This window comes from Struthio camelus, chromosome 19 (assembly GCF_040807025.1).
Source record: "Struthio camelus isolate bStrCam1 chromosome 19, bStrCam1.hap1, whole genome shotgun sequence".
In the NCBI taxonomy this organism is placed as follows: Eukaryota; Metazoa; Chordata; class Aves; order Struthioniformes; family Struthionidae; genus Struthio; species Struthio camelus.
This window is the reverse complement of record NC_090960.1, coordinates 1,991,756-2,012,802: the sequence shown is the minus strand read 5'-3', so window position 1 is coordinate 2,012,802 and position 21,047 is coordinate 1,991,756. Positions and strand designations below refer to the sequence as shown.

Below are 21,047 nucleotides of genomic sequence, written 5' to 3'. Positions count from 1 at the left end.
GAAGTCCGTAACCCCAGATCACCCCCGCGCACGGGGCAGCCTGGCGAGCCGGCCGCGGGCTGCAATAGCAGGGGACGCGACCTAAGTCCTCGTGGCAGAGCTGTCAGGGCAACTCGTTCTCCAAATGAGCTTGAGAGACCTGAGTAGGTCTGTCAAGTCTCTGCAGCCCCAGGGATCCCAGCGAAGGGCGAGAGCGGATGCCGTGAGCTAATCTGGGCCGCCGGAGGGACCTCCCGGGGGAAGAGGGGACGTTGCCCTCCTGTTCCCATCCCCAGCTTCTGGGATTGATCATCACCACGACCTTCATCCCTGCGCTTCCCCCAGCATTCGAGTCGAGGCCAATGCTGCAGGATGCAGCAACCTCGGTCGGGGCTGGCTCCAGGGGAAGCAGAGGCAGCATCTATACATGCATGTGCATGCACACACATGCGTGTGCACAGCTGATACACACGTACCCTCAAGTCAGTGCAGGCAAAACCGTGGGCTGCTGTTTTCCTGAGGGATTTGCTGAGGTGTTGTTTTCTGAGTCATAAGGCAGTTAGTGTCAGGAGCTGGACCTGGGGGAGAGCGAGCTGGTTTGCTACAACAATTTCAGTGAACAGTAAAACGCACTCACAGTGTGCCTGGATGAGGTAGTGCAGAGCTGGTTTTCTTTGGCTTTGTATTTTTTTTTTCAACAGGCTACCTTTCCAGTTGAGAGGCAGGACCTTTGGCAAGCCAAAAACAATTAAGTTGGAGAAAAGAAAGGCAACAGAATGGAGACAGGAGAAGAAAAGGCATGGATTTACTCTATTAAAACAAATCAGTACAAACGCTGAATTTCCCATTTATTGAAACCAATCACAGTTAAAAGGTCGAATCCATCAGCAAACAGTAGTTTTGTATCATCCAGATTGACATACAGATGAAATACAAACGAAATCCAACCGAAAAAGGAACCAAACAAAAAATCCATGGCTTGAACTTAGTTTAGTCAAGCCTACTCCCTTGGGCTGCCTTCCTGCAACCTCTCTAGCAGGACCTAAAGACAGTTTATAATCTCCCACGCACGCAGCCCCAGTTCCCCGAGAACCAACCTCTGGCAGTCACGGCTGTGGAGGGATTGAGCAAGTCAAATATCAGCCAGGCAATCCAGTTATTAATTGTTCCTCCCAAAGAGGCTAATGAACCCCCTTTTACTGAAGAAGGAAGCATCCTCAGCCAAGAGGGAGGGGTGTTTTACATCATTATGCCAACTCCTGCCTTTTGTCCTTCCCTCGAGGTGACGGAGGTGGCACCGCGGCCGGCACAGGCCCCTGCGCAGCACGGGATGCCCGAGGAGCTGAGCAGGGCTCGCTCCCGGTCCCTGCAGCAAGCAGCTCTGTGTGCTCAGCAGTGGCTGCTAGACCAGAGACGCTTGGGAAGAAGAGGGGTGAAGAGGCAGATACACACGGTACATGTTTCTGGCTCTTCTGCTTGGATAATTAATTCATCCTCATAAATTATTTCACCCTGATACTGCTAAGGGAAAGGAGAGCTGCTCTCCCACTCGGATCCTCTGTCAAGTCTGATTCAGCTCCCAGCTCTTCAAAGGCCACGGCAGAGACGACGTGCTAACAGGGCAACCTCTGGGAAAAGCCCACATTAACACTTCATGGAGATTTTCAAAAAAGCAGAGAGTCATTAACTATTTAAAAGAGCAGCCATAAAATAGCTGTTGCTCAGTAACATTAGAAACACAGTCACTGGCCCATGTGGAAATGAATCCTGCCTTACCACCATCACATAGCACATTATCAACAACGTGGATAACCACACCTTGCCTTTTAACAGATTGCATGCTACAAAACAGACATATTCTTCTCTCCATTTTCTTTAAAGGAGAAAAGCTCTGGCTATTGGACAAGCCACACTGCATTGCAACAAAGCCCCACTTGGGAGATACATTTCAGGAAAAAAGATATTTCTGTCTTGCAGAGATACCAAGACAATTCATTTTTTATTGGTTTGGGCTATTTGCATCCATCAAAACAACTAGCACCCTAAAAAATTCCCAGGACCAGCAGGCTATATTAGACCTGCTACTCCACAAAGCACTATGTTACCTTAGGACTAACACTTCCACCTGCCTTTGACATCAAGTGTGGAAACTGAGACTCTAAGGAGTTTACTCCATTCAAATGCCTTGGTACTTAACCACAGAGCAGCGTAAACACTTGACAGTGAATTTCTAATCTTCTACAGAACAAAGATGATCGAAACCAAGAGCGACCTGGCTTAGAGAAACAACCCCAGAGCTGAAGGGAAAGTAAACTGTAACCTGCAGCCCAGTCGATGCGTCTTACCAACAACCTTGCTGAGAAAAAAAGAAAATCTGGTGGCAAAAGGAAACCAGGACCTGCAAGAAGCCACCCATATTTGTGCTTTGAAAATCATCAACATTATGTTATGGGGGGAAGATATATAAAATTATAGGTAATCAACACCAAACCAGATCAAAAAATATATACAAAAAAGTCTAGAGGATAAAGTATGTCCAGTTCCAACTGCCGTCACACAGATTGCTCTGAAGTCTTCTCCTGGGGAGTGGTGACCTGCCATTACCCAAGGCCAACGTCCAGGGACATCATCACCACAAATCCTAATATTGAGGTCCAGGAAGCCAGCTTCCCATTGCCACTGCAAGGAGAAAAGGGGAGGCCATGAGCTCCTAGGAGCTGGGCTGTTCTTTTAGGATGAAAAATGCACTGCTTTTATCTCTTCTGGGCAAGGGAAGGGCTCTTCCAAAGTCCTCTGTATTGCCCCGTATATTTAACGGTATTTAGTGCTTGTCACAGGGGGTCTCACCTGGTTTGTGCCTCGGGGATAATATCATCCATGACCACGTAGACCATCGCCCCGGCAGCGAAGCCCAAGGCGTAGGGCAGAAGAGGCTCTGCCACCACCACGGCAAAGGCACCAAAGATGCCAGCTAAAGGCTCTACCATGCCGCTCAGCTGCCCATACCTGCAAAAAAAAAAAAAAAAAAAAAAGAGACTAAAAGCCGCTGGGGACCCTGCAAGAGGGGCAGCAAAGCCCTCCCGCAGCTCAGATGGGCTGGTGGCTGGGAGCTAGCGTGGCCTCCTCCCTCTTCCTCCCCAGCATGCAGAAACCACCCTCTCTGCTGGGGCTGGTCCCTCCACAGACCGGGCAGCAGGATCTGCTTGGCCCTGGAGCCCCGTCCTCCGCTGCAGCCCTGCAGCAACGTGCTAAAGGCATGCACTGGGCGCAAACGTGGCAAAACCCCAAAACATGTGGGTAACCCGTGGGGGAAGAGGTTACATTGCAGCACTGTTATTAAAACAGGTGATAAAGGTGGTTTCACTCAACCTAGCTGATTTTGCCAGGAGGGGAATTAAGAGCTGATCTTTCCCCCAACAGCTCTGCGGGAATTGGGGACCTCGAGCCTGCAAGCAGGGATGGATCAGAGAGGATGTACTTCCAACTGGGACAGCTCAGTCCGAAAGAGGACATCTGGCCACAGCCTCACATGGATGATTGACAGGATGAAATTCAGCTTTTCCCTCTTGTTTTCTTTCCTTCTGGGTCTGTTTTAATGAGCAGAGCTCCCCAGACCATGGGAACTGCCTTCCCAGCAGCAGCAACCCTGGTGCAAGTCAAAGCAGCGGCTGTGCTTAGGGAGCTGGAGGTGGTGGGTAGGAAGGAAAGAAAGCAAAACTTTGGAGGGAGAAGTTTCCAAGCTGTCCCTCCCACCCTGCCATCCATCACAGGGCTGAGCACACGTGCACGGGCAGGAACATGGCCCTGCGCTCGCAGGGTTCATGCCCCTGGCTTTTTCACCTCAGGGAAAGGCAAAAAAAAAAAAAAAGGGGTTGAAATCATGCCCAGAGCGAAGTGAGAGAAAAAACAAAACAAAATTAAAAAAATCCTTTTCAGTGCAGGATCTGGGAGCTAACCACAGGCGCTAAATGGCCAACAAAACGGTGCTGGGGTGAACCGCAAGGATCACTAACGCGTGCAGGGCTGGGTCGGAGGGTTCCCACCGCCTGGGCAGGCTCAGAGACACGGAGCCGGCGGCGCTCCGGGCCGGAGTCCGGCTCTCGGGAGAGGCAGCAGCCCCGCAGCCCTGCTTTCTCGCCGCTGCACTTCTCTTTGAGCTTCAACCCCGTCACTGGGGGCTCTTTTACCCACCTTCACCGAGGAGCAGGATTTGGGCCTGGGTCAGCCTGCACGAGGCAGGGGGATATCGCCGCTTGGGAGGGCCCAGGGCAGCATTTAGTGCTTTCCCCGGGCCGAAGAGGAGCTCTGCTTACCAGAACGCTCTCCACGTCGAAAATCCAGCGCCGCGCAGAGGCAGGCTCACGGCAAGCCCTTCTGGGAAATTCTGGATGCCAATTCCGATTGCTAAGTTCCTACCCAAATAAAAACAAACATATTTATATATGTAGGTATATATATGAGGAGGAAAGGACAGGCCAAGCTAAGCTGCCGGGGAGCTGGAAAAAAAAAGACATTAATAAAGATATGTCTTTTTAATGTAAGCGTATCCAGTCCTCGGGACTAATTGAGCTAATATTTAACACACACAAAGCAAGCTTCACCTTCAAAGAGCTTTACCTCATTTAATCAGCTTTAGCACCAGCCCTGGGAGCAACAGAGAAACAGATGGAAAGAGAACTGTTTCCGTAACATCTAGGGAGGCCCAGGGAGGCATTTGAAACCCAAGGTTTCCCAGGCGTTACAGCATCCCGGCAGCCTGGCATGGGGGGACGCAGGGGGCTCCCGGCCCAGCTGCTCTGGTGGGGTGATGGCGGGTGCTACCCGGGCGGTGGGCTGCTCGTCCACCAAACGGTGAGAGCCACGCACCGGGGAAAGCGCTCGCTCCTTCGCTTTGGGAGAGGAAACGCCAAGAGTTAAACCGTGCGGAGAAATCCTTATTTAGACAAACGCAGCCCAGGACAGGCAGCAGACAGGGAACAGGGGAATCAGGACAGCCCCAGCGTCATCAAACTTGTCTTTCCACTCCAGAGAAAGAAGAGATGGATGCAAACGGGACCCTCCAGCACGTGCCAGTCCTCGAAGCGGAGCAGGTTCCTCCTCCGCGAGAGGTTTTGCCAGCGAAGCTCCAGGCACGGCGAGGAGGTTGGTCCCTTGCCCGTACCGGTAACCTGCCCTGTCTGGCTCTTACCTGCACCTTACTGCTAACTCTTACCACCTCCTGGATGAGGCTCATGGCCATGGGGTTTGTAAGACGAGAGGGAGCACGTTTTAACCACAGGCTTTTGCTTTCTTTCTCTCTTTTTTTCCCCTACACCCTATGGAAAGGCAGCGCTTGCTCTTCCGAACCCAGGATCACTCAGAGCGGGAGCAGCTCCCTTTGCTACAATAACAGAGGTCTTCGGGAGCAACGCGAGCTCAGAGCCCATCCTAACAGCGTCGGTCTGCAAACACACCACCATCTCTTTCCTCGTACAAATCCATGGCCGTTCCGAGATTTGCAAATACTTGTTGGGGGGGGGCCAGGGCAGACCTGTGTGGAAGAGGGGTAACTCACACCACCAGCTGCAGGATCTGGTCTGGCGTCTGAAATTCCCTGCAGATTCGACTGACAGAGGGAAGACTCCTCTCGCGCCCGTCGGCGCAGAGCAGGAACGTGCCGCGAGGGAAGCTCCTCGCTCTCTGCTGACCCGGGAGGCCAGCCTGGGGTAAGGGCAACGCACCCGTTCCCAGCACCGCGCACGGGCGCAGGAACGGCACGTTGGGGTCCGCAGCTCGGGACCGGTGGCTCCCGCGGCATCTCCCCGTTGCCTCTCCAGATCCCGGCTCCTCTTCTGCTCCCCCCTCTCTGGGCTGCGAAGAACTCCGCTTTCTCCACCTGCGCGTTGCAGCAGGCGTCTGGACGTCAGTGCTTCGAAGCCCGCTTTCTGAGCGAGGAAAGCAGTTGTGGTTTTGCTTCTTGGTCTCTGATTTCCAACCGCAGCCTTTCATCTAGGTAGGAGGATTTTGAAACTTGCAGCCCTGCGTGGGGAGGAGGCTGGCACGGGTGGGCACACGCAGGGGCCCGGTCCCGGCTACAGACGAGCGCAGGGGAGCTGCAACGCCAACGTGCCCTTCGTACCGCGTCCCAAAGTGACCTGGAGCGTGGGATGAGGACAGCGGACCTGCACCTCAGAGCAGCCAGACCAGAGACGCGAGCAGTCGCCGTTGGCACCACGAAGAGAAGAGGGAGCTAGTCGGTCCATCGGTAAAGCAACGTAAGGAAACTCTGGCTGCTATGAAGACCATTTCTTCAGGCACCGAGGACAGAAGCCCAATACCAAGGGCGATACAGGAAGGCAGGGCAAACTCACACGGCTCCAGTTAAAGCACTGTGTCCCCAGGGGCAGCAAACACGGCTCTTTCGCAGGTTAAAACTCAAGAACGCACAGGAAAGGTTTGGAGGGGTGCTCAAGGGCAGACAGTTCAGTGAGATTTCTCCTCGCTTTTCATCTCCTTTGGTGCTCAGGTCCATCACCCATTGCAGCTGCTTGCGGGCAGCAGGCACAGCCGCCTCCTTCCCGGCGCCCGTGCCCTCGCGCCGCCTCTCGCCCAGGAGCCTCGAGAGCTAACCGGTACGCCGTCCTCCCAGGGCAGCCCCGGGAGCCGAGGGGAGGCGCGAAGAGCCCGTCGGCACACACCGAGATGGGCTTCGCCGCCTTCGCAAACCCGGCAACGAAGGGGTAGCGTAGCACCAGGCATCTGCTCCGCGTTTCGGGAATGGTCCTTCTGCTCCCCTGTGGGTTCCCCTCCACCTGAGGCCGGAAAACCTTTGCTCGTTTCCTTGCGTGTGATGCTCGCGAGGGTGAGCATCAAAAGGTGCGATACCCTGCGGCCGCTACCCTGCCGGCGCCCCGACGCCGACAGCGGGGCGTGCAGCAGCTCGGTGCTCCGCGATCGCCCCCGACGTCCCCTCCGTGCGCCCGCAGCCACCGCGAGACACCCCGGCCCACGGCAGCCCTGCTACTGGTTCGCGCTGGTACCGGTGCCCACCGACGGGGCGCAACGTTAGGCTCTGATTTTTGGTGGAAAACGGGCGTGCGGGCTTTCCTCCTTCACTCGGGGAACAAAAGCGTCGCGAGCACCCGAGCGAACAGGGCTGGCTTTGCGCGGAGCTGTCTCCTGGCGGGACGACCCCCCGACAGCCTTCTCCGCGGCCGGAGCGTTTAGACTTCGGCGGGGTCCCTAGTGCCCGCGGTGGGGGGCTGCTGGGACCTGTCCCCCATTCGGGACGCTAAAAGCTGCTTGTGCCGGGGGGGCCGAGGCTGCTCCGCCGGCAGCGGCTGCGACCCGCTCCGGCACCCGGAGGGACCCCGAAGCCGCTCGGCAGCGTCAGGGATCCTGCTGCCGGCAGCTGAAAGCTCCCTTTGCCGCTTCAAACACTTGTTTCCTATTAGTAAAATAAGACCGGTGAGAAAAATCTCTGCGGGTTGTTTAAACTTCTACCGCGGTTTGCAGAAGAGGGCAGGGGAGCGAGGGGGGAGCGGCCGCGGCTTTCCCGAGCCGGGACGGGCTATTACAATCAAAAACATTATTCAAGGGAAAGAGAGAGAGAGCGCGCGGAGGGGGAAAAACATCCCTTTCAGAAAACACTGGAGCCGCTGTCTGCGCGCGGGGGTTTTTTTTTTTTTTCCCTTCCTTCCCTCGCCTCCGCACAAAGCAGCTATTGCTCGCCCCGACCACAACAAATTAACGGGGCGGGAGCGGGCGGCGTGAACGGAGGGGTCCGGGTGGAGAGCGGCCGCTCGCTGCCCCGGGCCCGCCGGGGACCTGGGACCTGGCCCGCACCTGGGACCTGCGAGGAAGGACCTTGGGGGCTCGGCGGCAGCCGCAGGACATGCCCACGTCATTTCTCAGCCTCTGGTCCCTCCGTGTCCCTCCAACTCTTCTGCGTTTACCCAAGCGCGTTGCCCATCTGCTCCGGCCACCCCAGGTTCCTTGGACGCGTCCTACCACCTGGGACGTTAGAGCGCTGCCCACAGGCACGAATTTCACCGGGCTGAGAGTGACCCCTTGACAACACGAGGCCAAGGACACGTAAACCTTCCTATCTGCCTCGCCTCTGTTCACAGCACGGGGGGCACCTCCGCTCGCCCAGGACGGTGTCTCTGGAGACGTCTGCGTGCTAAGGCAATGATTTAACTCCGATGCCCGAACCGCAAATAAAACCATCCCGGGACACGTTCCTCTCCCCCTTCGCCAGCGATCCATCCGCGCACACCTCACACCTTCTCCCCAGCTCCCGTGTCAAGCCGCCTGGAACGCAGTTGGTAAAAAAGCAACAGAATCAAATAAAGCTGCATTGTGCGCGAGGAAAACAAAGGGTTCCTTATTACGGAAATAGGTGGGGATTCTTGGAAGGCTTCCCCCTCCTGCAAAGAACCACGTTGCAACCAGGCGCAGAGACACACCGAGCAGCCTGACCCAAGGGAGCTGCCTCTCGGGTGACCACAGGGTGCTACGGGCAATGGGGCACCAGGAGGAGACAGCAGGAAGAGGAGTGAATGCAACCCGAGGGACAATAATCCAAACGAAATGTGTTGCACTCTACAGTTGCTAAAGGAAGGAGGGTGGAGAGAAACTGATACCGTGGGTGTTAGAAGCAGAGCCTGCCCTGCCTGATAGGTCACACATGTCCACCTAAAAGACATGCTGCAGATGGGGAAGATGACCTGCAGCTCGCCGTCAATACGCAAGCCTGAATTGATCTAAATGACAGCAATAAGACAGAGCAGCCTAGCGAAGCCAGACGCTGTCTCGAGATACGCTCTGCCACCGGCTCTCTGGTCAACCCGGGAAAAATCGCACAGGTGTCTGCGGCACTTGGGCACAAAGGACTCAGGTGTCCTTGATAGCGTTAAGCGGTAAGGAGCCAACGTGCTTGGGAAATTTCACTTTTCCCAGCTCTCTGCCTCAGTTTCCCCATCTGTAAAGTGGGGATGATTACAGGGACTTCTTCTACAACCTTCTTCACGATCTGGGAACAAATATGCCACAGATAAGAGGAAGCCTTACAACAAGTCCCACAGTCGAGCTTTTCAGAGAGCTAACGCCACCGGTTCCCACGGGACAGCCGGGGTCTGGGCTTGCGCTGTGGGTGATCCCCTTCTGCAGCGGGGCGCAGGGCTGTATTTTTAAGGAAGAAAAGGTAAAATCACAGCAGCCTGGCTGCGCTCCACTGCAGAATAGCTCCTTGCGGAGAGAGGAAAGCAATCCGTGTCCTCGGGGGAACATACCCCGGGCTGGACCCTCTACCCCGCAGACCTCGCCTGCCAATTGGTACGGCACCACGCTGGGAGATTCCAAGTTCACTTTCAGAAAAAAGTTGGCATCTCTGCATATTTGCAAGGTCAAGGCACAGAAAGCCTTCTATAAGCCTAAACCCTTGTTTTCAAGGGCCTATTCTTTTACAAACTGATTATGAAAGCAGGCTACATATTCTTAACAAGCCCCTTTTCACTCCAGCTTTCAGTTCCCCGCAGTGTATAATGTGCATGTGTATTCTTGCATGGCAGGCCCTTACATACTGTTTTGATTGTTATCGTCCTGCCATGAAAGGGCCGATTGTTTTGGGTTCCCGAGATTACATCATGGCTTCCCACCGCGGCTGCTGCCGAGGTGTTTGATCCGGGCGCGCAGGTGGGAAGGAGCCCTGCGCTAAGCCAGGGCCCTGAGCGTTTCCCCATACCTGCCCTACCTGTTAAACACAGCTGCCTTCGCACGCCAGGCCTGTCGCGGGCCGTATCGCAACCTCGCACGCAAGGCGGCGGCGGCGGCACCCCGGGGAAAGCGGGTCCCGACGGCTTGCAGGCTGCGGCGCCCGCGAGCGCCGGGCGCGAGCGCCCTGACCCCGTGCACGGGTCACCGGCCTCCCGCTGACTGCCCGGGTTGGTCTTTTCTTTAGGTGCCCTAATGCTAAAGGCCAAATGTGCAAGACCAGGTGGGAGGATTTTACTCCCACTGATTTGCTCCTTCTGATAACAGAGTCTCTCTCCTCTCAAGGAAACCCCAGTGGAGAAAAGCCTGCCATGCCTCCCCGTCCCGAGCGCAGCCACGAGTCTCGCTCCCCGCGGGGAACGCAGAAACCAGAGGTGACGGAGGCACACGGGGTGCGCAACCAGGCGGGAACCTCCGGAGCCCGGCAGCCGCGTTGCATCGCACGGCCTCGGTCCCCAGGGCTGGGGAGCCCGCGGCCACCCACCCCACCACGGGGGGAGCAACTCGGCCAGAGCATCCGCAAGACAGCGCCCGACTTCTCAGCTCCGCAGACGTACGGACAGATGGGGAACTGCATCTGAATGAAATCAGAAAAAACAAATCCGCACGCTGTTTTCATTTGGAAACGAGACGGCAGAAAGCCTCCACCCAAGTTGTGCAATGGCCAAGGTGCTTTCCAAGTGGCACAAAAAGACAGACAGTAACACTGAAAGGAAGCAGAGGAAGAGGAGAAATGATGGGAAACGATTTGGGGCACAACCAGCCAGGAGAATAAATGCAGACTTTGGGAGACGGGAACGGATGGGAGAGTTACGCGGGCAACACAAACATCCCAAACTAGAACCACAAAAGCACAAGACTGAGCAGGCAGGTTTTGGGGAGGGTGCGGAGCCTTCTGCATGTAAAGCTCTGCCGGGGGCTCCCGGCAGCTGGGAAGCTTTTCCTGGCTCTCTGCTAGAGCCTTGCTCCTGCCTGGGTCACACCAACCCCTCCAGCAGCTCCACCAGGGATCGTTCCTGCGGTGGCACCTACCAGGACAGCCCACCGCTCACCTCTGCCTCTCTGCAAACATCTTGCGTGAGATGTGCCCTCTGCCGGGAGGGCAGAACAAGGGCAAACGCTCAGTTGAAGTGGTTTGACTTGTCCATACACACATCAAAACCAGAAAGGGAAACAAAGCCCTGCTCTCCTGGGACTGGCACCTTCCCCAGTGCTGCTCCTCAGCAGCCACTTTCGTACCTCTTCTTGCCCCTTCCCTCCCTCTTAAAATTCAGGTGTATGGGCTCTAAATAGCTTGCCACGTGGTCTGTATCACATCTGCTTGTCTGGCCCTTTGCCAGCGTTATATATACACCGCTCTGGATTTATACGCAGTAAACATTTACAATTTTAGGAAATTTTACCCTTAATTTATCCCAAAGGCACATAAGCTAAGTTCAAAGTCATAAAACCTGCTCTCTCCCCTGCCTGCTGCAACCAGGATGTGAACTTTAGCTGCAGAACTAGAAATTCTTCAGCTTCCCCGAAACAAACGGCCACCGCGCGCAGGCAAAACGAACCTGCAGGTGAACGAGCGCGCCAGACAACGCCGCGGGACCGGAGGGTCCCCGAGCCGTCGGCCGGGAGCCAGGGCCGCCCTCGCGGCCGCAGCGCGGACCCCCCGGCAGCACCCTGCGCTCTGCCCCGGCCGGCTGGTCCCCACGCCTGCCCGCCACGAGCCCACCCACCCCAGGACGCCTGCTACTGTCTTGGTCTGCCCGGGGTACTGGGCGCAGCACAGGTGTCTGCTAGGCTCACACGAACGCGGAGGCCCACGTCCACCAAAATCCAACACCAAGCTCGGCTCCCCCGCCCGGGAGGGCTGGCCGTCCAAACCCCATCCCAGAACGAACCGCCGATCGCCATCGCGAGAGCTCAATCGGTGGAGGAAGCCGCCCCGGCGGCGAGGTGGAGGCAGGCAGTCGGTTCTCGGTGCCAGCTCCTGCCTGCCTGCCTGCAAACAGCACTACACGACGGCGGCCGGCAGCTCATGCCAAGACCCGGCAGCGGCGCTCCCGCTCCCGTGCTTGCTGCGGGAAGGGTCCTCCAGGGCTCAGGTGCTGACGGTGCTCGCGTTCCTTTCGTTACCTGCCGGGGAGCATCGTATATGGAGTCCCTGAAGAGGAAAGTCGTCTTAGCTGCGACAGCTGAGTCTTTTTGCTTTTCTGCCACAGCAGACTCCCTCCGTGGGAGAAGGGTCCCAGTATTGACGCTGGTGGGGCTGCCCCCTCCAGCTCCGTAACCTTCCCTCTCCCTTTCTCCTCTCTTCAAGCTTAAGACCACCATGCTAGGAGAGAACAAGCCTTACCCCAGCTTTCCTGCTCAGCCATGGTGTTAGGAAGCCTCTGCATCCTGGTTGCCTTCACCCTTTGGCCAAGAAGTCCAAGGCAGCCAAGAAGGAGGTGGGGAGAGCACAGGGATAACGCAGGCAGCAGCAGCAGTAGGAGGCCTTGCACCCTGCCCAGGGAAGGACTAGGGAAATACCAAGCCCATCCGCACAAACCCTAAAAACCACTAAATCAACTTCACGAGCTGGAAGCCACGCTCCTTTGGAGGGCCTGGGCACATCTGCAGAGAGCAAGGGGGCTCCTCAACCCCTCGGGTGACCGGCACACAGAAGTGGGAACCACTTGGTGGCAGCTGCCCAAGGGCTCATTACTTCCATGGTGGCGATGCACCATGCAAGCGAGGGTCACCATGCTGGGACGCTGCGCGCTCCCACCACGGGAATGAGCTGCCCCGAGCCCAGGGTGGCGGGCCCAAAGGCTGCAGCTCCACCAGCCCCTTGGCCAGAGGTGCTCCGATGCAAGGGACGACCGGCAAGACCAAGTTCAAAACCTCCATGTTGGTCCAGAGCAGGCAATAAGCGAAAGAAGCTGCCATTGTCCGCGGCTGATGGATGGTAATCGCTTTGTTATGGTAGGCTCGTATCTACAGCCACTTCGCGCCGAGGGGTCCCGTTGTGCAGGGGCTATTTATTCCTCCGGGTTTTTAAAATCTTTATTCTTATCTGCCCTGTTATTTATATAACTGTTTGATTTATGAGTCACACTCACGCACAGGGTAAAAGTTCACCTCTCCCTCCACCCGAGAGGCACAAAGCCGCGTTTCACGAACTCCGCGCACGCCGCCTCTTTTCCCTCTTTCGCCATGTTTTGACCTCAGCTGCTCAGCAGGAAACAGTCAGGGCGACTTGACACTTTCTCCGACTTCTAGATAAGAGCGTTTGCAAAGCCAGACTCGTTCACGCGGGGTCCAGCCGGTACCAGCCAACTCTTGCCCAGCTCCAGTTATCCGAGGGTAGCACTGGGAAAACGAGCAAGAGACTGGGCTGAGAAGGGGGAACCCAGTCTGCAAAACCACCTTTGGGAGAGACACAAGCCAGGAACAACCCCACGCGTCATCCTGTTTGATCTCCCAGCACGTAAGGAAAAGCGAGATGAATCTCAGTCTGCACCACAAACGCCCAGTCGCTCAGTTATGTTCTACCTAGTTGGAAAATTAAAAGATAACTGTAAATGAATGAAAACATCACGTCTCATTCCCGATTTCATTGCTATGTTGCTGTGTGCAACCTGCGCTACCTTTTTTCACCCCAGAGGTGACTTCATATTTACATGTAATGATGACACATACGTGCAAGCAGGGAAATACACGCTTATAAATTTATTCTACTATTACAACGGTTGCATTTCCTGTTTTGCAGAGGTTTACAAGAACCTCATATTCTTCTCTAATTTGTTATTCCACATTACTAGCTAATATGCAGGGAGCTACCATCTCCGAAACCCTTTCAGTGAAGGAAGAGCCCTTCTCGAGCCCGGCTGCTTTCCCGAGATGCACACCGCTCCCCGGGCACGTTCCCCTGCCCCGCGAGGACGGGTGTAACTCGGCACGCTACCAGCGGGAATAGTCACAGTGATTCAACCGCTGAAATCCCCTTTTGGCAAACAGTTCGCTTGAAACTTGACAGTTCTGTCAACACCACCGCAAGGAAATACATTTCTGCAGAAAACATGCTAAAAACCAGCACGGGCTCAAACTGCATCATAAAAGGCATTCTTCATTAGATATATCACTGCGTTTACTGGGGCAAAATCTGCGCGCAGGAAGAGGAATCGGCTGGGACCCAGCTATTCCTGAACGCGACCTCGGCGACTCCGGGGGGGTGCGGGTTCCTGGCAGCCGGCGGGGTGGTTTCCACCCTCGCTCTCGGCAGCACGGCCTGCGGGTGCCCAGCCCCCAGGGGCTAGTTTGGAAATCCCATCTGGGCTCCAAGGGAGCGTTATTAGCCGCTGGGACTGGGAGCAGCTTGGCAGGAGGAGGTGAACCGTCCTTTTCCTCCTCAAACTTTGCTCGCTCCACCAGCGTGCTTTCTGAAGGGCTCATGTTGAGCATTGCAAAAGTTGCCCTCCCAAAGGCAGGGTTAAAACTTGCTCGGGGCCAAAAAACAAACGCATAAACTGCCTAAATGCTGTTTTCTAAGTGAACAAGCCGTTCTGAGAGATGTGGTTGAGTGACTACGCAAAACCAGAGTCAGCTGTGTGCCACCCCTGGCAGGACGCCCCTCGCGAGGACACCCGAGCTGCCTCGGCTTCGTGCAAGGCAACGGCAACGACAAGCCTTTACGCCAGCGCTGGCTCCTGCTCCCGCTGCCTCTCACGGTCGTAATGCTTTGCTTCGTTCAACGAAAAAGGGCCAGACTGGCAACCCACAGAACTAGAACCAGGCAGACATTATCCTGAATTAATAAACAGGGAGAGCATCTGCGGATCGCACGCGTGCGGACGCCCACGCTGCGCCCACGCGCAACCAAGGCGCGTGCCGCGCACACGCAGCTCGCACAACACAAACAACCCAGAAAGCTGCCAAGCCACGCAAGGAACTTCAAGACCACTGCCCTGAAAAACGATGCATTAAATAGGCCCTAAATCCTGCCTCCGTTTTCTTTTTGTCGCGTCTCTTCTACCGCCTTCTGTATGCTTTCAGCATACGTAGCTTCTAAATTTCAGAGCAGCTAATCCTCAGCTCTCCAAAACACTTTGAGGCATACCTAATTTTGAGGACATCACCCCTGAGCTTTGAGCGCAAACACTGTGCTGATTCAAGTCATTAGCTCTTAGCTGATGGCACACTACAACGGCGGTTCCTCTGCGCCAGTGATTCGTCCATATCGAATTAGCTGAACGTTTTAGCCAAATGTCACCGGCGTTACAAGATCATCCAGATTAAAGAGCCTTGGCTGGGCTGGACTTGTTCTTGCTGTCTGGCAAGCTAGAGCATGGCTCATCTTGATCTTTGGGAACAATTACATGGTAACTCCCCGTCAGTCCCTCGTGGATCAGACTAGATTGATTGGATTTGACGTTTCATCCCTGCCAACATCCGAATGTGCCCACGCGTCGTGCAGAAAGAGTTGTAAAGCCTCGGAGGACGCCTCTTCGATCAGAGCAGAGCCCTCCAGCCTCGCCTGGCGCAGGAGCGTCGCCCGTACGCGGGGACCGCTCTGCCCGGGCGACGGGACGACGGGGAGCCACCGCGCGTCCGTCGGACAGCGAGAAGGATCAGCTGCATCTTCCGCAACCTGCCCTGGGGCCGTCAGAGGAACGCCGCTGCTCGAAGGACAAGCTCAACCGTCGCTGCGCCCAGGCGCAGGGCACCCGTTGCCGCAGAAGGTGACCCCAACGTGCGCAGGACGGAAACGAACAGCAAAGGAAACACCAGAGGGAACGTCGCGTTTTTAAACCGTTGCCTAGGACTCTGGAAACGGCTGTAAGCGTCCTCGGACGTCCTCCTTGTCACCAGCCCGCGGCGGCGACGGCCTCCCTCCGCGCGGCCAAGGAGGTTTTTCGCCCACGCGTGGAAACACCACGACAGGAGGCCTCCAATCCGCAGACGGCAGCAGCCGTTTCGCGCTCGCGCAAGGCGACGGGACGCCAGGCAGCCCTCACTGCGGCCCACCCTACGCAGCGCGTTAGCGGCGCCGCGCTTACAAACCTGCCCTTCGCATCCAGCCTTACGTTTCGCATCCACCACGGCAGGCCTGGCGGCTGCTCCCCAACCGGCCTCCCTTAGCGCCCCGGCGAGGGGGGCTCCAAAGCCCGGCGCCTTCGCGTTTCCGCCGTCGGAGCAGACGGCTGCAACCTCTGCCCGCGGGGCAGGAAGGCGAAGCAGCCGCGGGAGCGGGGACAGACATCGCTGAACACTTGCGTTCCCCGTAACCAAAACTGGGGAGAAAAAGGAAGGGAAAAAAAACATCTCAGGCCAGAGGCTCCCAAGAGGTTGTCCGAGCTGCTAAAAGCCTCCTGCACGAGGGAACTGTCCTGATTTGCTTTCCTGGAGGCACCCACAGCCCGAGGTCCGAGGGCTTTTCCCAGCGGAGCACCGAGATAAGCGGCGGTGGCCGCTCGGACGAAGGCGGGATTGTGCTGTGCCCAGTGTGATGGTGTGCAGCCACGCCTGCCTCAGTTTCCCCGTTTATAAGGGCATAAAGGCACTATTAAAAAGCATGCAGAGAGTTGCAGGACCACTAGCGTTATTACTTTTAACAGCGCCTTTCCTTTCTCAAAAGCGTAGCTTGAGAAAAGGCCACTACAAGTGCAGGCGGTAGGGCCACCCCTCCCCGAATCCTGCAGACACCCTGCACGCAGCACCTTCCGTTCACGACGCACCACCGCTCGCTACTCGCCCACTTCACAGATGCGGGAAGAGAGGTAGAGGCGGCGTCCCCGGAGCCGGCGGTCGGCAGCCACCGGCAGGCTGGAGGCTGCCTGAGATCTCACCGAAACACCGAGCCCCTGCATGAAACAACCAGCCCCTAAACCCGTGTTTTAGGTGGCTCCTGTGTTTTGAGTGTGATCCTGCCAGGGCTCCTTCTTCCATGTAGACAAAGGGTAAAAATATTTCCTTGGGGGATCGACCTTAGGAAGACCCTCATGTGAGACCTCGTCAGCTCTATTTTAAACAGCGCAGGGCTGCAGAAGCGCCCACCCCAACTTCAATTTGTAATCAAAGCTACATATTAATACAGGCACACCCATAAATAAAGTGTAATTTAATGATGCGGCTGCATTGATCTGGGGTAGGGCTAGAGCTGGAGGGAGATATAGAACCTTATAAAGGTTATTCAAATGTTTTTTAAAAAATGAAACACACACAGACCCTGGGTGGTCTGAAAGCAGCGCTGGGATTACGGCCCACCTATAAAAACTCCCAATAACACCTGCCAATTAATGTTTATGGCTTCGTACAAAAACGCTAGCCCTCTCCCCTTTGTGAGAAGCTTCAAATAGCAAGCGCACGGCGCGTACGAGACTGATTCACGAGTCATGGGAATCCTGGCGCGGATAACAAACTGGGGGGCGTTATTATTATTATTATTATTTTTTAAACTATATTTGCCCGTTCTGTTTGTGCCTCCTCTTCCGCATCCGACCGGCCAGGGGGATGCAGAGCCTGTCTCACCGACCGCCCGTCCTGCAAGCTGCCTCCTTCGAAGCCGGCTCGGGGACCCATTTCCAGCGGCTCCAGAGCTGGGCAGCCACGACCGCGCGCAGGCCCCATCGCTTGCAGAAAAGAAAAGCCTCGCGCGAGGTAAGTGAAGAAGGACAGATTTAGTTAATAAAGACTCTATTCTTCTTCCCTGTTACTGGGTGCAAATAATCTGCAAGGAATCAAAGCCCAGCTATACATATGCTGCACATATTTCATTCGTTCTCTCCCAGCCATCTGAAATAACATTTTGATGCAGCTGAGCTCTTGGCTGCGGGGCCGCCTGAGAATAAAGCAAAGGGCCGGTGGACGGACGAGCTGAGCGAGCAGAAACGGCCGGCCCGTGCCCACCCGGACCAGCCCTTCCCGGGAGACAGCCCGGCCCAAGGGGCTGCTGCAGCCCGCCCTTCCCCTCGCTCCGTCCCCTTCGGCAGCGGCCGGCTGGCATTTGGGCTAAGGGCCCGTGTCACGCGTGCGCTCCGGAGGCGGCGGGTCCCGGAGGGTCGAGCCAGCCCGTCCCAGCACCACGGCCTCGGACCCCAAAACCTCGCAGCCCGAGTCCCTTGCCCTAGGAGCGGAGGCTGCCGCGCGCGCGCTACGGGATTTACAAACGATTCCTCTGCTCCTGCATTTAAACACTAACGGAGTTTGGCACCGTTATCTAAGAGCAAAATTAAAAGAAGTAAAGCAGTTTCTCCTCTTCCCTCTCCTGCAACATCGCTGTTAAAACGTGCTGGGGGAGCATGCAAAAGCACCAGGGCAGCCGGCATTATACAGCCCTAAAACCTGGAACTAAACAATTTACTAACAGATGTAGCTATAAAAGGCCCTATTATCACATCTTGTACAGTAACAATGTCTTCATTCAAATTGCTTCCCCTCCTCTGAGAGTTTATTTTTAAACCACAGTGCTAAAGAGAGGAACAGGCCACCGCGGCTGTAAAGACTAAATCTCTTGTTCAAAGTCAGCCTTGTTTGGCATTATCTTGATAAGATAAACAAGGATAATAGCTTTTTCTTTCTCTGCTTTTTTTCTTTGCCCTCTTTCTTTTTTTCCAGTGCAAATAGAACTGAACCAGCATACTTTGTAGATCAAAGCTGGGGACGAGAGATTTTTGTGGTAACTTACTGGAGAACATGTGATTTTCCATGCCGCAGAAGAGGCCTTGGCCAGCACCATCCCAGGTTCGAGGACAGCCGCTCGCCCGGTGCTTCACCGCCGTCGCCGCTGTCCCAGCTCTGCCAGTGCCCTTCAGTCCCAGCCTGGAGCATCGTCTACCATACCTGTGACTGGCCCTTAATCAGCTTTGCCAACTGCGCTGCAGAAGCTGCTATGAAAAACAGCCACCGTGCTCCAGCCAGAGCTTCATCTGCAGCCTAATCCGTCAACAGAGACATGGTCTGGGGAGGGTACGTCCATCTACCTGCTCCTCAGTGATATTTCCTTGTGCTGTTTCCACTTAAAATAGCCTCCAAGGGCAGCCTCCACATCAGCTCCAGTGGAAAACGCAGATGGATGACAGACATCCAGCACGCCTGTCGTCTTCTCATCTGCAGCACCCAAGCCCACACACACAGGGGTGCTGGTCCCTGACGTAACCTCCTTCCAGAGAGGTACCAGAGCAGAGGAGCTCCTATCTGGGCAGAGAAAGGTTAACGAGAGGAGCAAAGCCAAGCGGTGCGAGGTGGGCACAGAGCGGCAACGGAGCCGCGGGCGGTCTCAGAGGCATCGCTCACGGGTGCACACGCGAATGCGCTGCCTAACTCGCCCAGAGCATTCGGCCGCTGTGCACAGGTCCACGTGTTCTGCCACCAGTGCGCCCACACCCTCACCCAGACTGTCTGCGTGCCCCAGGAAAACAGAGCCCAAAGAACAGCCCGGATGGGACCGCGCAGGAGATCCCAGTAAGTGACACTGATCACTGTGGGATTAGGCAATGAATGCCAATTAAGAAGGTGAATCATGTGCTGCACCGTGTGGAGCAGCCGAACAGAGAGGCCATTGTCCATCAGGCACCCGGCAGGGACCGGGCGCTTTGTCTGCACAGCTCTGTGGCTGGTTACTTCTGAGCCTCCTTCTTTCCGACTCCCCTAAATGTGAACCCAAAGGCAAGTCACAGCTTTGGGACAGCGTCTTGCAGGCTGCATAAAGCACGATGGGGCAGCCCAGAGTGGCAGCCTGGGCAGGAGGGATCTGCACGGCTGTTTGACACTGGAGATTTGCTTTGCCGAGAGTTAATTACTCATGTCCAGAATGAATTTTTGGATAGTGAGTCTAAGCTGTCCTATAATCCTTCCAATGACCAATAATCCTTCTAGGCAGGCAGAGCTTATGCAAGAGAAGATGACTCAAAATGATGTTGCATAAATATCAGGAAGGCAGAAACAAAAAGTATCGAGGGAGACTTCTTGGAAGAGGATGATGCTTCCAGGCAACTGGACAGATAGAAATGGGCATATGAGCCTCCAGCAAAGACCACAAATGCCAAGCAAAGGAAACACAGGTCCATGCCATGCTTTGTGTTGTATCTGCACACTCAGTGACCACCACAGAAAGAAGAAAGCAAGCACTGCACAGAATTTCCACAGAGCCAGATGTTATGTGGGATGCCAGCTGTCTTTCATAAGGATTACAAATCAACCAAAAACCCTCCTCAGTCTAGACACTTGAGTAAAAGAGAAGAAGGAAGAAGTGAGAGAGAAGAGTTGGGGAGACTATTTATACAAACTGGTGAGGTAAATGCAAACACCAAGCAAGGGATTCGCAGCCAGCAGCCCAAAGCCTAGCTACACTTTGGAGACTTTTCGCTAATAACTTGGGAGGTCTTTCTTCCCACATCGCAGGGCAATAAATAACGACTGCAGAACGCATCCAACCCCAGGGGTGTCCCTTGAACAAATCGCAACACTCGCACAAAAGGAGATGAGGTCACTGCTGCTCCAATATGATTTCACTCTGCACAAACACACATATAAAGACCCCAGACACTCACAACTGGAAATGCACTGAGCAGCCCCCTCGGCTTTCCCACCACCTGCATGGCCTTCGGTTTCTCTCTTGCACGCACAAACGTGCTCCTCCTGTGAGCGCGAGGAACTGCACGAGGAGCCGGTGCTCTCCTGCCATGCCAGGAGTCTGAAATCCTTTTGCACAGACGTGCACAACAGAGGCTGGACCACCGCAGTTTTCCAGCCAGCCCATCACAGGCAAGAGACAGGCAAACAAATGAAGAAAAATGAGATTGCCACCAAACTTCCCGGCACAAACTTCCTGGTGGTGAAGCATCATCAGACTTGCTCATGCAAGCACCAGAGTCAGAGTGCTTTAGTGAGAGGGCTTTTGCGGCATCTACTCCGCCCAGCTCTGCCATGGGCTGCATGATTTTGGGCAGGTTTTCCCTGATAAGTCAGTGACATTGAGCGTCTTCAATTTTGGTTTCTGAATTTCAAAAAAGGACAAAGTATCCATTCTCATTAGAAGTCCTTCCTGCATGCAATTGGGTTGCTTTTGCATGACAGTCCCCCTCCTTTACCTCTCCCCCTGCCCAGGAGCTTGGAAGGGCGGCAGCACAGCCTGTGCACCGCTCTGCCCAGCAGTGTCCCTTCGCACATCAGCCCATGCTCCTCCAGCAGTGACGCCAGCCAAGTGCAGCCACGTACAGCTAAGCTCATCTCTGAAAAGAGCAGCTGCCCCTTAAATATGACCCATCTATGCAATAGAAAAGCACCACAGTCAATCCAAGTGCCAGGGCATGGCGTCTGTCTGAACGGCTCGCCAGCAGCAA

At 55.4% G+C, this 21,047-nt stretch overlaps 1 protein-coding gene across 12 annotated transcripts in view; it reads right to left on the bottom strand.

Annotated features, from left to right (window-relative positions):
* Nucleotides 1-767: 767 nt before the first annotated feature.
* Nucleotides 768-21,047, bottom strand: part of SLC39A11 (solute carrier family 39 member 11) — a 153,348-nt gene continuing 133,068 nt past the window's right edge. For all 12 annotated transcript variants that reach the window (XM_068913862.1, XM_068913856.1, XM_068913863.1 and 9 more), the window contains 3 exons: nucleotides 4,293-4,391; nucleotides 2,827-2,985; nucleotides 768-2,658 (listed from right to left, as the gene is read on the bottom strand). In XM_068913862.1, the coding sequence (XP_068769963.1) occupies nucleotides 2,580-2,658; nucleotides 2,827-2,985; nucleotides 4,293-4,391 (337 nt within the window). In that variant the 3' untranslated portion in view covers nucleotides 768-2,579. The remainder of the gene's footprint in view (nucleotides 2,659-2,826; nucleotides 2,986-4,292; nucleotides 4,392-21,047) is intronic.